Raw genomic sequence first — 17,252 nt, 5'->3', positions numbered from 1 at the left:
AGGTCTGCAATTGTGAATAGTAAGTAAGTAAGTAAGTAATATTTATTTATATAGCGCTTTTCCTTCCTTTTAGCACATGTATTTCTTAGTCGCTGTACTGTTAATCAACAAAAAAATTATGTCGCACCATTTACAGATTCTTTCAGCAGAAAACACTCAAACAATTCAAAATGAATTCCAATTTTAAAATGCAATATATGATTTTAAAATAATATTTTGTACTTGCATACTTATAGTAGGAATAATGTAATATAACAGTAGCATTTTAAAGACGCTAAATATCTTGATTTCTTTTTCTTTTGAAAAAGATTGCCATTCCATGGAAACCAGTTGAAACCTTGCTTTATTTGAGCATGCCAGTTACAGATGGCTTCTGAAGGATCAAGTGTTTTTTTAATTGTGATTTCATTCACCAGGAATAGATATAAAATTGACAGTGATGTAACAGCATAAGAGTCTGATGGGTGCACCTGGTATTTGTATGCAACAAGAAGGATGGGACACAATTACTGTAATATCTTGACTATAGTACATCTGTAAATTTTAAAATAAAACAATTTGTGTATATGTTAAGGCTCCTTCGGTCTAAAAGCCGCAGTTGTAATAAGATATTTACACCAAATTTAGAAAGAAAAAACTGAACTGTGTAACACAGCAGTAAAACAAATTATTATCAATCCCCCAAACTCAGAATTGTACAATCTAATAGCCCAAGGAATTAGACTGTACAATTCTGAGTTTGCGGCAGGAGTGGAGTGAAAGTATCTTGACATTCTATGTTTATCTCTGTATCCTTTGTCTTTGTTATTTGTCTTTGAGCTATGGTCTTTATCTTTAGACTTAGATTGTGTCATCTTGTTCTTTCTTTTTCTTTTTCTTTGTTCTTGTTCTTATTTTTATGAATAACCGTCTGTATTGCTGTGTTCTAATTGGAAAAACTATTTCCTGAAGGATCAATACAGTTCTATCTAGCTATCTATCTATCTAAATTTAATTTAATTCTAAACAGTAAATGTTGCTTCATTGATCCATAGCTTCATTAGGGTATGTGCATGATGCTTAACTTGACTGTTCAAAACAAACTATCATTTTCTTGTTGATTAATGGTATTTTACATCCAGCTTTTTGTACATTACCGCCACCTCTTGTTCCAGTAACTTTTGTGTTCCTCAGTGCATTACAGTACATGTCATCTGCATTGACATGAAAATTATGTAGTCCAGCTGCATCACTTGTACTTAAATGTTCAACAATTAAATAATAGACAAGTTTAGTAGGGGATGGATACTGAATGTTCATCCCGAATTTGTTACTGACCAAATAACATCAGCACTACCAAGTACCGATTCTTGGACTTTTACCTTGTTTCAAAACATTAAGGCATCATGGGTGAATAGCAGGCAATTTTCCATGACTGACTTAAACACAAAACTGCATGTTTAAGTCAACAAAGTAAACCTGGCTCCATTTTTCATGAGTAATAATTCTACTATGAGAAAGCGACTGATGAAGCTCTCTTGTCTCCAGCATTATGAACTAAGACACCGTCATTGGGTTTTTTTTCGTCAAAAGGCGCAGACAAGAACAGCAGCCTCTCCATTAGCTCCACAGCAACGATCAACAACGAATCATTTGTTAATCATTTTTGATTATGACTTTTTCTTGATGTATACTTTTGAACACGGAGAGAAATGTCTTGTTTACTCAAGAGAGGATCTGCTGTCACTGAAGTCAATGGCAAGCGCTGGAGATATTCATGATATCCATCAAATCTCTGTGCCGCCATCGTGGATGTAGAGCCAGCAAGAGAATAAAGGCTAAGCTAATGGACTATCGGCCCTCAACAACCAGTGGATCTACCGAGAGAGTAGCTTGTCGATCTTCACAGAGACGTGGTTCACTCAATTGACTCCGGACACCAACTGCTGGGCTTCACCATCGTAACAGCCAACAGAGACACACAGGCTTGCGGGAAAGGCCAAGAAGGAGGGCTCATCATGTACGTGAATAAACGCTAGTGTAGCCTGGGGCACGTTACTGTGAACAAAGTCTTGTGTTGTCAGGATTTAGAACTGTTGGCTGTCAGCCTGTGGCCAAACTATCTACCATGCGAGTTCAGTCACGTGATCTTGACGTTGTGGGTTTACATTCCTCCGAGTGCTGCGGCTCCCTCTGCCTGTGAGAAGATTGACACAATGACAGCTAGACTTCAGAATCAGCATCCTGATGCTTTTACCATCATCAGGATTTTAATCATGCCAACTTGGAGTAGAGTCCAGGTTGGCTGCGCTTGATGGTTGTGACCCTGGTCTTGAAAAGGGCTCTATAAATACTACTTACTTACTTACCACCAGTCGGTGGATTGCCTCACCAAGAATAACCGGACAATTGACCTTCTTTATACCAATTTGAAGGATGTGACAGAGCCAAACCCCTTCCTCCACTTGGAAAGTCTGATCATAACGTGGCTCCTCTGGTGCAGAGACAGAATTTGACCAATAAGACAATCAGGAAGTGGACACCATCTGTGGAGGACGTCATCAGAGACTGCTTTGACACCACAGACTGAAATATACTGCTGAAATCTCATGGTGAGGACATCGAGGGTCAGACACACTGTCCAACGGATTATTTAAATTTCTGCTTAGACTTGTAGCCCCTGCTAAGACTGTCTGGTGTTACCCCAATAATAAACACTGGGTAACAAAGGAGGTCAAGAATGTCCTTAACAGGAAAAAGTAAGTTAGTAAGGTGGCTTTCAGAAGCAGGGACAGAGATGCCATGAGGTCAGCACAGCAGGAGGTGAAGCGATGCTTTAGGGAAGGCAAAGGAAATGGAGGAAGTTGGAGGAGAAGCTGAACAGGGAACAAATAAGAGAGGTCTGAGATGGTGTTAAAGCCCTCACTGGACACAAGACCTCTCTGACTGCAGTGGACATGATGGAGGAGGCAAACCATCTCAACAACTTTTTCAATAGGTTAGAGCAGGCCACCCTCACTGCAGCCCGCTTCAGAACCTGCCCCACCTTCCTCTGCCTCCCTCAGCTCCCTACGGCTGCTGGTCCTGACAAGGTGTCTGCTCAGCTGCTAAACACCCGCGCTGCTGAATTAGCTCTAGCTAGCCGCTCCAGCATGTCTTCAACCTCAGTCTTTAGCTGGGTAAAGTACCAACCCTGCAGAAGACTTCAGGTATCGTTCCAGTCCCGAAAAAAAGATCTCGACATGCGAGCTGAATAATTACACATCGGTGGCACCGACTTCACAGCTGATGAAGACACTGGAGCAACTTGTCCTCAAAAGTCTCAGGCCACAAGTTCAGCACACACAAGACCCCTTGCAGTTTGCCTACAGGCCCATGGTTGGTGTAGAAGATGCCATACTTTACCTCCTGCATCGGACCGATAAAGGAAGAGGCTCTGTGAGGATCCTGTTCCTGGACTTTTCTAGCACCTTTAACGCCATCCAGCCCACTCTGCTGCAGGCACACTGAAAAAGATGCATGTTGACCCTGGCTTGGTCTCCTCTTGGATCTCGGACTACCTCACTGATCGAACCACAGTATTTCAGGCTGTAGGACATCACGTCTGACAGTGTGGTGTGCAGTACAGGAGCACCTCAGGGGACAGTAATGGCCCATCTCCTCTCCACCATATATACATCAGACTTCTGCTAGAACTCCAAGTCTCGTCCAGAAGTATGCTGACGACAATGCCGTTGCTGGATGCATCAGGGACAACAGGAGTACAGGAGTCTGATACATGACTTTGTGGACTGAACTGAGAGGAAACTCTTGCAGCTGAACACTTCAAAGACCAAGGAGCTGGTCTTGGACTTTGGGAGGTCCAGGACAAATCCACATTCAGGGTCCTTTAGAGGCGACGAGGTGGAGATAGTTCTATAACTATAAGTACCTCAGTGGGTGGCTGGACAGTAAACTGTACTGGTACTGCAACACAGACCATGTGTATAAGAAAGTTCAGAGTAGACTTTACTTTCTGAGGAGGCTCCAATCATTTAACATCTGCAGGAAACTCCTCAGAATGTTCTTCGAGTATGTGGTGGCCAGTGTCCTGTTCTATGCTGTTGGTTAGTTGGAAGTTTTAGGGTATGAATGTGTCCAAGAGGAGTGTCAACAGGTTGGACAGGTTAATCAGAAGGCTGGCTCTGTGGTTGGCATGAAGCTGGACTCACTGGTGACAGATGCTGAGAGGAGATCTCTGGAGAAACTACTGTCTATCATGGATGATGACAGTCTTTCTCTGAACATCGTCATCAGAGAACAGAACAGAATTCCTCGTGCTTTTAGATTGTATAATTCTGGGTTTGGGGGCAGGAGTCGAGTGAAAAAGATGATGTTTTCCATGTTAATCTTTGTATCCTTTTCTTTGTTATTTTTCTTTGATCTATGGTCTTAGTCTTTAGATTTTGTCATCTTGCACTTTCTTTTTATTGGACTTTGCTCTTTTTTTATGAATCTATGGTCTGTGTTGCTGTGTACTGAAACAACTATTTGCTGAAGGAGACCTCCAGAGGGATTAATAGAGTTTATCCATCTATCTATCTATCCATCTATCTAAGGCCTCGTCTTTGGCTGCTTTACGTAACTAAGTGTTTACAATGATGTTGGCTCATCATATTTACTTAAATGGGTTTGATTTGCCATTTGTGCCCTGTTGCCACCATATGTTAATATATTGAGAAATGAGTATGCCTAATTGGGAAATAAAAGTAATTTAGTATTAAACAGATTGATAAAATGAATAAACAATAATTATAATAACTTTAATTACTAAATAAAAACTGTACCTTATTGATTCCCAAGGACCGGGTATTTGTACTATTTCGGTTTAGATGTGAAAATTACCCTAATGTTAAGCGATAAAAGCTACTAGTGACATATTTGATACTTTTCTCTGCAGTGCGGTGGATTTAAAGCCGATCATTATCTTGTTATCTTGCCTTATTACTTTTGGATAATTGGATGTTAAAACAGTCAAGTTAGTAACCTGCAGGGGCAGGGTGCTTACAGTAAAACCTATGAAGTGTCACCAATGACGTGCGGTGAGGTTCCTGGTTAGGGAGGCACCAACTCCTTTAGTGTCAGCTTTACAAGTATAAAAAACCCAAAAGAGAAGCTTATTTAATTGACTACTGGTTATTTCATATCTCATCAGCATTCTTCACACACACATATGAAGTTAAAATATATGATTTAATTAATAATTTCTCAACAAGTGTATATTGAATTGTTGCGATACGTTTTGGGATGTTAGTCTACATCCTCTAGAAGATCTATGGCAGTCATCGGTGGGGATAAATATTGATTTAAAGGGTCATAAACCTCTTATCTTTGCCATTGACATAAGAGTCATAGCTATAATAACATTTTTCATTATCAATGTATTTAAAGTTCAAAAGTATTATTCAAAATCTTTTACCTGCCATAATTAATGATCAGACTTTTCAATTTGATGAAAATCTAAATTTGACTCAAACAATTAATGAATATAGAAAAAGATGTATGATCTAATAAATAATTGAAAAAAGGATTAGCAAACGTGTATTTTAACAGTATAGAGTATGACCATGATACCAATGGATTCTAACGAAGACACAACTGATTCAATGCTCTTAATTTGAAAGCCAGGCGTTTATTTCCTCCTATTAAATGGCGTAAAGAAGTGTTGTAGAGAAGATAGACCCGCCTTTTGTTGTCTTCTGATTGGTTAGTATTGCGTCAGGCCTTCCGTGATTGGCTAGATTTACTCAAACGGTAACAATGTTTATTATGGTGAAAAGATAAATATTGAGTATTAAATTGGTCTATACAAGTGTGAGAGAAACAAATATTTTATTTAAGGCCAAAATGTAGTTTTTAAATATTCTATTGTATTTCTTAGTCTTATCTCTATTTTATTTGGTTGAAATTAAAACTGTTTACGGTCTTCATTTTATCTGTAGATAAAGTCCATATGTACATACTTTACCATACAAATCTCTGTTACTTTGTTGTAAAAGTCCCCCTTATTTCCTTTAATTTTAAAAGTCTCTCATAACCTCTCATTTACCGAGATTTCAGACGAGATAGAACTTTATAAAGTTCAATTTCAAAACATCTACATGATAAGGAACTTACTGCATCTTAGTGAGGTATAATTCAACACTAATGCGCACAATTCTGGATTTTTTGAATCTCTGATCTGTGCACTTGATGAGCCCTCCATGTCATGTGACGCAGTCATGTGATTAGGCGAGTTCCCCAGAGAGGATCATGGAATTATAGGTGATCAGCAACTGCACAACACACACTTAACAGGAATGCTCTACAGAGGATGGCACACAATTATCCATGGTTCCATACAAAAAGAAATATAAACATTTTCCTAACCCTTTTGGCAGTGAAGCACTAACAAATACCTACACTACACAGTAGTTACAAACAATGCAGAGAAAGAAAGACAGGATGTGAAACAGGGACATAAAGGTTAAAATACTGCCCTCTTTTAGACAGAGATCTACAATAAAAATGATTAAAAACCATACGTTGACGTTTCATGACATTATTCATTATTTATGGAACTGGAAGTGTAAACTGGGTGCCTTTACCAAAGTAGATTTTTAACATTGTAAAACCTTTGGATCCTTTGGGTTCTCCAGAAGGCATTAGCTATAAGATAACACATGTTGCTTATTAACAGGTATGAATCAGTATTAGGGTTGTCACAAGAACTAAATATTTGGTACAAATTTGGTACAGCAAGCAAAAAATACCAGCTTGTTTTGGTAACGCATGCACTGAATACATGAGTTCTTGGTGGAAAGGACTGGGGCGGTACAAGCGTGAGCACAAAGAAAAATATCCTTTGCGTTCTTCAAAACAATGGCTTCTGCTATTTTGAGGACAAAAGAATACATCGGTTACTTACCTTAATACTTAAAAAGGCAGATGAATATGGAGTAATTAGTTTCCCTAAGAACTGTCCTGCAAATGGTAACTGTGAAGTTTGAAACCATCAGAGGAAACACTTTGAACCTCGCCAAACACTTGGAAGACATCCGGACTTGCTTCAGAGTTCAAGGTGAGTGAATTTTCATACTTGAAGGCTGTTCATCACCACTGTTTGAATTTATATTAATATTTGTTTATTTGTTCATCTATAAGGAAACATTGTTTTACCTTCACCACTCAAATAATTGATTGTTTGTTTTGTTATTGAATAAAGCTATTTATTTGCTCCTTTTTTTAATCATAGTATCGAGGCATCTTGGTATTGTGACAACCCTAGTAATCATAGCCTTCGTGTAAGCTTCTGTGAGGAAGGCTCAGTTAGCAAGCCAGACAGAAATCAAACACATTAGATTTAAAATGGGATGGCTAACTGAAGTGCTAAAACCAATTACCAGGTACAAGAGGTTGTTAAATTAATAAAGCATTTGGCCAATATGTGAAAATAAACATTTCTTTTTTTTCTCAACAGAGCATTGTACAAATGTATTATTTTTTTAAAGAAACATTATTATTTACATTCAGATCTTTTTCCAAGATTGCAAAGTTGCAGTTTAAATTGGAGGGAAACAAATAGTTTGTTTTTGGTACTATTTCCAATAATAATGACATGCGAGAAACTAAATTTCATTTACGATCATGTGCAAATGGTGTTTAGTAAAAGGTCTTGGTAATCTGGTTTCAAAAGCATATTTTACTTTCCTTTCTCAGTTCCACCACTGACTGCAGAATGCCCAAACACTAAGGAAGAAAATAAAATGGACCATCCCAAGTGAAAAGTCTAATATGATGATGGCAGCACAGGTACATTGACAGACTACAGTCGTAAATTTGAATTGTGACTTGTGCTGCCGGCTTGTTTGTGTGTGTGCGTGTACTATAAATATGTCCTGGAAGAAAAGGGCAGACATAACGGACACAATGATTGCACTGAAGTTTGTGTGATTTATTATTGGCTACTAAATATAAATGTTTACCACATACATTTTGCAAGGTTTTCAGAAGTATAAGTAAATTTGCATATTTAATCGCAATATTGAGGAAAATAATTGCAATTGGAACATTTACGATAATCGTGCAGCCTAACTTTCAAATGTTGAAGTCTTCCTCTCCAAGATGCAGTAAGTGCCTTATCATGCCAACGCTTTGTTTTGAAGTTATTACTCTGCATTGGCTGTTTCTTTCAGGATCAATTTTTAATTTCTGGGGCCTCATGCACCGAGGTCGTAGATGCAAAAAATGCTCGAACATTATTTTCCACGTCAAAGTTCATATGTATCCAAAAGAGCGTTAAAACGGTCAGATTCCCGACCCATTTGCATGTCAGCCTCACGAGTCATTTTGAGATGTTCACATCAGAGTTACATTGACGATCGCTTTAAGTCTTCTCTACGAGAGTCACAGAAGTTCTTGTAAAACAAAATCACGTCCATTTTATAAAACTGTAGCTGCAGAATGAAAGCATCTTAAGACCCATTTCATTGTTTAGGCTTTTAGAAAAAAGCAAGATTTACCCGAATGTTTCCTTTCATCTTAAAAAAAAACATCTTAAGACGTTTTTATTTGTTCAGGCTTTTCCTTGATTTTCTGGAACTCCTGTTGTGTTATCACTTTTATCTTGATCTATAAAATATATACTTTATTGAATATTGTTTTGATTGTTTAAGCGCTTTTTGACCCTGGTCTAGAAAAGCGCTATACAAATAAAAATGTCTTACTTACTTACTTACTTTCGGTGGGGCATGTTACCCTTCAAGTTCTACTACAAACAAGCTTAAAATATATATATTTTTTCTAACCAATTTCTCCTGCCAGGGCTTAATTACAAGAGAGATATTACAGACGAGAAGTAGGGAGGTGTTTGAATGTTTTCAGTGTGTCTTTTGGAAGAAGAAAAGATAGTTTGGATCGTCACCATCATATGCCTCCAAAAAATAACCAGATTTCTGTGCAAATATTCCCAACCGATCAGTAGGGCCTGTGTATTCAGCAATATTATAAGACCAAGGAGTGAAGTTTAGTGATCGTTTTCAACCATGATTTCACGCTCATTAGATTTAAAATCTCTGTTAATTAATTACCAAAACAATCGTTTTTTGCATCCCTGTAACACTGTCACTTACAGCCATTTTCTACAATAAGAGGTCATACCTCAAATCGATGGCTTAACAAAGTGTAAAAGTGATGTTTCTCAGCATAGTTTCAAAACTTTTCATTGGATTAATGTGTCAAATCATTTACTATTTGCACATGTCATATCTCCCCTTTGGAAAATTAAATTAAAGCCATTTACCTCCTTTTGGGAGGATTAAAAAAAAATAGTTCCACACACGTTCCTCATTTCTTAATTGGTAGCACCATCACACATATAAGAAGACAAAAATGCTCATTCCTACCGGCAGGTCAACGCTGACGTCCGTCCCGTCCAGCAGGGACACTCTGCATGTGATGATGGACTTGGCATCTCCAGCAGCAGGGATGTGTGTCACAGCACGCTGGGCTTCTCTCAGCCGGGCTTTTTCGGCATGTTTCCGGATGGAGCGTCGCCCGAGCGTCCGGCGCAGGAAACTCAGCATGACGGAGAGGAGGAGAGGTCAGCACACCTGTACCGGATCAAACATAAATTCAGTTTAAATGTTTAATATTAGAGGGCCATATATATATATATATATTCAAGCACTGGATTACTGACTATCATATACTCTTATAATTGTAAGATAACTATATACATTGTCTATTTTCTAATGTTTAATAAGAATTAAGTATAAATATTATTTTTAATGATATTGTATATCAAGTCTCATTAATATCGTCGAATTTAAATATGTTTAGTACATGGCAGTAAGACATATCCCTACAGTGTTCATCCATGTCCGTTTAAGACTCACAATAATAGATGTCATGCTCACCACAGAAATTAAAAGATACATGTCTACAATGTTACAAATATTACACCAATATCGTTTAAAAGTTGACCCCAAACATCTTGAAGTCGTTTAAGGATGATTTTCGAGTCAAGTAAAATCCTAGTTAACCACTGTGTGCAGCCACGTCTCGACGCGTACAAACAATCTTTCCTCGTATGGGCCTGAAGGTACCCTCGTATGGGCCTGAAGGTACCCCGTGATGGCACAGCAACAGTTGTGCGCTTCATTTATTACCGCGAGCTGGTTCGCCAGCATTACCAACGACAGATACCAATCTCCGAGCGTCCAAGTTTCCCCGGTGAAACAAAACAAACACCCCCTCCAGCCCTAAACCCGACTAACGCTTGTCGGCGACAACCGCCACTTGTGGCCGCAAAGCTCTGGAAAACAGGGTTACTTACGAAAAAACCTCCTCCGAGGAGTTCACCGCGAGAGCACATCCGCTTGCATCGTGAAGGTCTGAACCGCTGCCTGGTTCAATTCCATGGCTAGTTGGTACTCAACTTCTGTGGGTAATTATCGCTCCCTGGTCCTAACAAAAAGTGGGAGGCGAAGCTTTTCTCCCGGAAGTGACGTCATTCTAAATCCTGAACCGAAAAAAATCGTTAAGCATTTTTAAAGCGACATACTCTTTTTTTGTAGCATAACTACATCATATACAGTTTTTTTATTAAGAAAAACAGAAACTAAAACAATAAAATCATTCTTTTTTTTTTGTTGCATCTTCATCGTTTATAATTGTGTGTGGTTAAAAAAATTTTTTATGTGTTGGTGGAGCTATACCAAGCCCCAAAACATATTATAAATAACATTATTAACGATTAGTCTTATTTTTAGGAAGAAATAACACAAGAAAACGTGATCGACCCAATTGGTAAGGTTCTTGCAAAGAAAGCACCCCCTACTGGACAAATGTAAGTAGGATTTTATACACCTTGTCTCATCGTGCCACCGAATACAATACACGTCATCTACATGGCCCTCTCTATTTTCCCCTCTTATCTTATCTTATCTTTCTCTCTCCTCCCAGCCAGTCATAGCAGAAGAACATCTAAACCAAGTCTGGTTGTGCTCAAGCTTTCTGCCTTTTAAATTGAAGTTTTCTTCCTACTGTCGTCATTGTTATTAGCTGGGACATGTTTTTTTTTTCTTTCTTATATAGTGACTTTTAACCTATAAAATGTCTTGGGAAAATTCTGTTATGATTTGACACCTTAAATACAATATCTAAAGACTAACTACTAAGAGATGAATAGCATGTTCTACAGCAAATATCGAAATGCAATTATTTATGCACATTTCTGTTTACTTGGTACAGCAAGTTAATCCAAAGCGACGTGTCCACAGAACCATGAAACCAAAAGACAAGATTTTTTTTTTCCCTTTTGTATGACATGGTGGACCAAGAGAATGTAGGAGAAAGTAAAAACCTGTGTTAAAAACTGCTCAGTTCAAATCATAATTTACAACAAAGAAAAAAACATATGCATGATCATTCAATGGGGAAATGAAAAATTTCAGCACACAAATGATTTTCTCTTTTATTTTAAAGGTTTTTTTTTCATATACAACATTGTATGTACATGGTCAAGTTTTATTTACACAAAATCAACATGTGGCACGGTGTACTTTCTTTTCCCTAACGGTGTCTTAGAATAAACAAAAAAGATCAATACAAGAAAACTCTCAGTAGCACACCCTGCCACCCAGTCATTAACAAAGTGCTCTCCTTTCCCTAAACCACTTATCATTGCAAATAAAAAATACAGCTAATTTCACCCGTCACTGGTCAGTCTTTCAGGATTGAAACCTTTCGACAATTGGAAAGTTTAAGATGTTTTTATTTTATTTTGAAACCGTAATGTCACTAATCTCTAATTTACTGTCTTGCAATTATTGTTTGAACCTGTTCTACTGTTTTGTTTGCACTGGCCAGTATGCTTCAGTTTTACAAAAAGCTCATGAATCTGATTTTGCTATTGCCAACACTCACTGACGATCCATGACGAGAAGAGGTTGATGCAAATCTGCTAAAACAAATCACTGTGCCTGGATGTTTTGCAGAATGTTGTATCCATTCAAAATCAACCAAAAGAGGCGTTAGATAAGTAGCAAAAAGATTCGACTGGATCTTAGAGTTAAAAAAAACCCTGGAGATTTGGAGAAACAGAGAAGCAATTCAGGACGTTGAATGAAATTAGCAAATGAGTGTGCTTTGAATCCTTTATGAATGTAACTGTTAAGTCCCAACTAGAATTGTATGATCAAGATGTTTCACTTTAATTTTCAATATGTGTATTTCCAATATCAGTCGTACCTATATGATCGTTTTTGTGGTGAAGTCGTACACCATAATTGTTTATTTCTCTTAATCTGGACTTGGCAGGAATTTTGTAACTTGCTTACTTTGGGTTTTGGTACCAAGTTAAATATTGTTTAAAATGACATTCATTCTAAGAAGTATGATTTGAGATGTAACTTAACTGTGACCACAAAAGAGAAAGCAAAAGAAAAGTGAAATCAATCAAATCGGAAACACCAAACTTATTAAAATAATAGCCTTGGCCTGCTTATACGTTTATTTAAAATAATCGTTACATTTACTTGAAATAGGATTTTTTTAACCGGTATATTAAAATAAAAATAACTATAAATAAAATGGTGTCGCTTTCTCTTCGAATAAGCTACCATGTAAAGCTACATCTAATAATCATAAAATGTATCGACCATAATTTCCAAAACTTTAAAGTCAACATTTGTACAAGTATTCTAATATTTTCCAGTCGTCTGATCACCCAAAATATACTTTCTGCTTTGAAACATTTTAGTTAAAACTCTCAAACCAGTATGCAGAAAAAGTGACAAGATTTGATGCAAGGAAATTATCATTGTCACCATCTTTAAAAAAGAATTTTTGTGGCATTATGGCACAAACTTTTATGTTTCCAAGATGAGCAGGCATAGGCCAACACACAAAGTACTGTGATAAATGTCTGCGCACGCACGCACGAACGCACGCACGCACGAGTAGTTCTATCCAGCAGAATCCAGAGTAAAAACATTGTTTTATGAGTGTTTCAAGATTTTTGAAAACGGTGAAAAAAAGATGTTGCTGAGAAGAAACTGGATTCAGTCCTGAACAACTATAACAATTATCAGAGCAAATGTATGGTTTAACTCCTGGCTTTTCTTTCAGAACGAATAACTTACTTTTATTTTTAATTCAAGTCCGTGTGCTCTAAGGTTAAACTCAAGTTTTAGTCTTAAGTATCATTCTCATAGAGAAACACATATAGGCCATGTGTCTCTGGGTGACAACAAATTAACAAATAAATTAAAACATGATCTTTAATTTAATTAGAGGACAAACAATGGGGTGATGCCCTATTAGAATATGTGCTGTTCTTGTGAAAGGTCAGTAAATGTTATGGTGTAGCCACCTGGTATTTCAGGAATAAAATATACATTTTCCAAGATATACTTTTACATCAGAAAGGTTTGTTAAAGAATCTAATGTTTGAGCGACTTGTTTAAGGACTATTTTTTTAAATATATTTTTAGATAAGAATTATTCATCAGGTGCACTTAGTTATTGGAAGTCATTTTTGAGGTATGCTAATCTCAAATATATTGAATAAGAAAAGAATCAAATACTGAAATTTTATTTTCCTCAGCATTGTGCAAGTGGGACAAAACAAGTGTTGTTGTTTTGTTTTGTTTTTAACTTTGAGGCTCTTAAAGATTGAAATGTTCAGAGACACAACAACTCAGTCATTTCCTGCTGAATCACTTGGTGTGCGAGAAGCCACCACGGTTTGCCTTCAGTGTCTGGCTCAAGGACACCTCGGGTATAAAAGTAAAGGAAAAATGGAAACCTCAGTCAGGGGTAACAGCTATGTCCTAGGGATTGTTATGACAGTTTTGTGGACCTATTAAAAATAACACTTCACTTCAATGTTGGAAATTCCAAAGCGTCAGGGGTTAAAATGGGACTCTCACAATTGTAAACCACTAAATATTTTCACCACAGCAATCACTGACAATGTGTCTGTCCACTTAACCCAGCAGTAAGTACAATTGAGTAGCAGTGTGCCACATTAAAACAAGACCAAACACAAAGTGCTTTTCAGTTTCAATCAGCCGATACTGTTGAAAATGAAGACAGAAGAAATGAAATAAAACAAATCAAGAACAATAAATTAACCTTAAGCCTCACAAAGTAAAATAAAATAAGTAGTAAGAGAAAGAGGAGTCGCACTACTGGACTATCTAAAATTGAAACATGTAGCTCTAGATTCGTACACTCTCATTTTGTTCAGTAGACACAAACTAAAACACAATAAATACATTTTTCCATCAACAAAACATAAAGTTGATCTCTTTACCAGCTCAAAGGGCTCTAGAAAAGGCAGGTCCGTCTTGCAGACTAGCGCAGAAAGGGACAGGGCGACCCAATGGGGCATTAAAAAAGGGAGCGGTTCAGTCCACATGGGCAGCCCTTCCACTTCGTACTTATGGCACAACAGCAATTCCACATCCACATCAGATGAACTTCTGTCTTCTGAGTACTCTTTTGTAACCCAACAAGCCTTTTGATCCTCCAAAAGTACTTAGTCAACATAGCTGGATTTATCTTTTGATTCCACACTGTTCTTGAATGTCAGACTTGCTCGTCTTTGTGTATCTCTTTTTTTCTCTCATTTTTGTCATTGTAAAGTGCAACAGTGCTTTGTTCACTCCATCAGCCTCTGGGCCTCATCTGCCCTAAAATGACCCAGACCCTCAAATGTTACGGTTGAGCAAGTTCAGAATCTGGTTCGGGGTCAGGTTCATGGTTCATGCTGGTCTCACTCGTCATGCTGTTCATGCTCGCCAAGCTGGGCTCTTCCACCTCGTCTTCCTCCTCTTCAAGCTCTTCCGTCACTTCTCCTACATCGAGCACTTCCACCTCATCATCATCATCATCATTTTCATTATCTTCATCATCATCATCGTCGTCGACGTCATCGTCGTCGTCATCTTCGTCATCCAGACCTTCCAATAACTCCACAGCAGCAGAATCTTCATCTTCTGCGGACACTACCTCGTTTTCATTATAAACTTTCTTGTCCTCCTCTGGCTTGTCTCTTAGCAGGGCGATGGTCTTAAGAGGTCTGATTAGACCCTCTTCGTAGACCTTCAGGATGGCCTCACAAACAAATCGGTACTGACTCTGCAAAGAAAAACAGACGGTGATGTTGGAAGGTAACCCCGGAGAAGTGGACGATTCATCATATACTTACAGGAGTTTGTATCATCATAGCCCTCTGGTCTCTCATAGTTTTGACAATATCAAGAGGATACACCGGCTGACTGCACTCCATCAGACATAGCGCGGTCTCCATGGTGATCAGAACACCAGTCCGACCAATCCCAGCGCTGAAAAACAGAGTGGATATATTCAACTGCATGACATGAAAGCTGTGTTATTGTTAAAGCATCACTAGATTAGTACCTGCAGTGTACCACCATTGGCTGGTCATGTCCAGCACGTTTGCTCCGTACCAAAGCCACAAAGTCCAAGAAATCAGTTGAGTCATCAGGAACGCCATGGTCAGGCCAGGCCAGGTATTGGATCTGAGTGAGCTGCCTCTGCTGTTCGCTCTGGAGGTAGAAAAGCAATAATAATTAGACTGTACTGTTGTCACAAGGCTGCAAGAGAATACATACATTTGCATTCAACTTTGGTGAATTTATTCACTCAACTTCAACTTATATTTAACTTTAATTGTCTAGTTCCTTGAGATTCTTCGTTGTGATTTGACACTTGATTTATTACGGATTTAAAAGTGTTTACTTGAATTACTGTTTTGTTTGTCTTTCACCCCAGCGAACACTGACTGATCTACTTAACAATATACCAACATTTTGCAACTCAGCCACAGAACATAGACATATGGTTAATAACTGCTGTCATCTTGCAGGGTTGCTGGTTCTTCAAAACATTCAAGAACTCTGTTGTTTTGAGATTTGTGAAAGCACTAATTAGGAGTTTACGTTTTCATTTACAACTTACTTTTCAAAACTGTCTCAATACATCACAATGTGAGCCCATTTATCACCATGGCAACATTGATGGGTGAAAGGGAATGCAGAGTGTGTTCTACTGCAATCGTAACGGTCATGCTCCCCCAAAACACAAGAAAAGGTAATAAACATGTATTTTCCATGTACAGAAATAGTTTCACCGATGACATGTCAATCACACGCCAAACACACAATGTTTGTAAACTTAATATTTAGCAAAAAAACAACATAAAAAAGCCTGCTTGCCCCCCCCCAATCCTTTTTTCAAGTCTTGTGACTGCCTTGGTGTTTGGTTTTCATGGTAACCATTTCCCAATACCAGCCAGAAAAAGAACAACCCACATTGTTTGCTACAATGAAACATTTCTCCTCATACTTCCTCCTTCTCCTCATACCCGTTTTCCTCTCTTCTCAAGAAACTAATAACACATTTACATTGGCTGTGATCATTTAATTTCCCTAACCTCAGTGTCAAAAAGTGCTTGTGAGAAACTCTTTAAGGTCACCATCCTTTGGTAAATGTTTTGACAAAATGTGTTTACCTGCAATTGCGTGAGAGTCATCTCTCTGACTAGAAAGGCAGAGTTACCCTCCTCATTGTGGCACGTCACAGTAAAGTCTCCATAGGTGGCACTGCAGTCAGGGTTGGGCCAGTACTGGTGGCATTTGACCTGTGAGCATCATACAAACACAGTGTAAAACAGTTGAATAATGTTGATGTATTTGTTCAATAACTATTGAATAACTAATGATACTCCACCTCTTTTAGTTTTTTTTAATAAACTTATATGACTGATTACCATGCATTTTAATCCTCAACATACACACAGTGATAATGACTAAGTCACGGTCCACCTCTCCTTTGGTTTTTAAAAGCGGGCAAAAAAGTATTTAGTCTGCCACCAAAAAGTTATATTTTGGTTTAATCCAACGATAGAACATTCTCCTATTCTTCCTCTAGATCATTCAAATGTTCTCTAGCAAGAATCAGTCAGGCCTGGACATGTACTTGCTTATGCGGTGAGACACGTCTGGCACTGCAGGATGTGAGCCCCTGGCGGCGTAGTGCATTACTGGGGGTAGTCCCAGATTTCATGGTCATTCAGTAGGTCCCCGAGTGCGATTCTGGGATTTTTTGCTCACTGATGAGATCTTGCACGGAGCCCCAAACATTGGGAATAGAATCGTCCTGCCCCAAACTGTTTCTAATAGTCGTAAGTGTAACTTTAATGAAATGTACAGGCCTCTCTCATA

General features: G+C 38.1%; 2 protein-coding genes across 3 annotated transcripts in view; both read right to left on the bottom strand.

Moving 5' to 3' along the window:
- Positions 1–10,475, bottom strand: part of epb41l5 (erythrocyte membrane protein band 4.1 like 5) — a 40,090-nt gene extending 29,615 nt beyond the window's left edge. For both annotated transcript variants that reach the window (XM_087803717.1, XM_087803718.1), the window contains exons 1-2: positions 10,334–10,475; positions 9,402–9,608 (exon numbers count right to left, since the gene is read on the bottom strand). In XM_087803717.1, coding sequence (XP_087659843.1) covers positions 9,402–9,581 — 180 coding nt within the window. In that variant the 5' untranslated portion in view covers positions 9,582–9,608; positions 10,334–10,475. The remainder of the gene's footprint in view (positions 1–9,401; positions 9,609–10,333) is intronic.
- Positions 10,476–11,455: 980 nt separating this feature from the next.
- The window catches only part of ptpn4a (protein tyrosine phosphatase non-receptor type 4a), a 46,709-nt gene continuing 40,912 nt past the window's right edge, over positions 11,456–17,252 (bottom strand). The window contains exons 24-27 of the mRNA XM_087803716.1: positions 16,541–16,669; positions 15,427–15,575; positions 15,215–15,350; positions 11,456–15,144 (exon numbers count right to left, since the gene is read on the bottom strand). Of these exons, the coding sequence (XP_087659842.1) occupies positions 14,722–15,144; positions 15,215–15,350; positions 15,427–15,575; positions 16,541–16,669 (837 nt within the window). The 3' untranslated portion in view covers positions 11,456–14,721. The remainder of the gene's footprint in view (positions 15,145–15,214; positions 15,351–15,426; positions 15,576–16,540; positions 16,670–17,252) is intronic.

Source organism: Callionymus lyra, chromosome 12 (assembly GCF_982586985.1).
Source record: "Callionymus lyra chromosome 12, fCalLyr1.hap1.1, whole genome shotgun sequence".
Taxonomy (NCBI): domain Eukaryota; kingdom Metazoa; phylum Chordata; class Actinopteri; order Syngnathiformes; family Callionymidae; genus Callionymus; species Callionymus lyra.
This window is presented reverse-complemented; position numbering and strand designations above follow the sequence as displayed.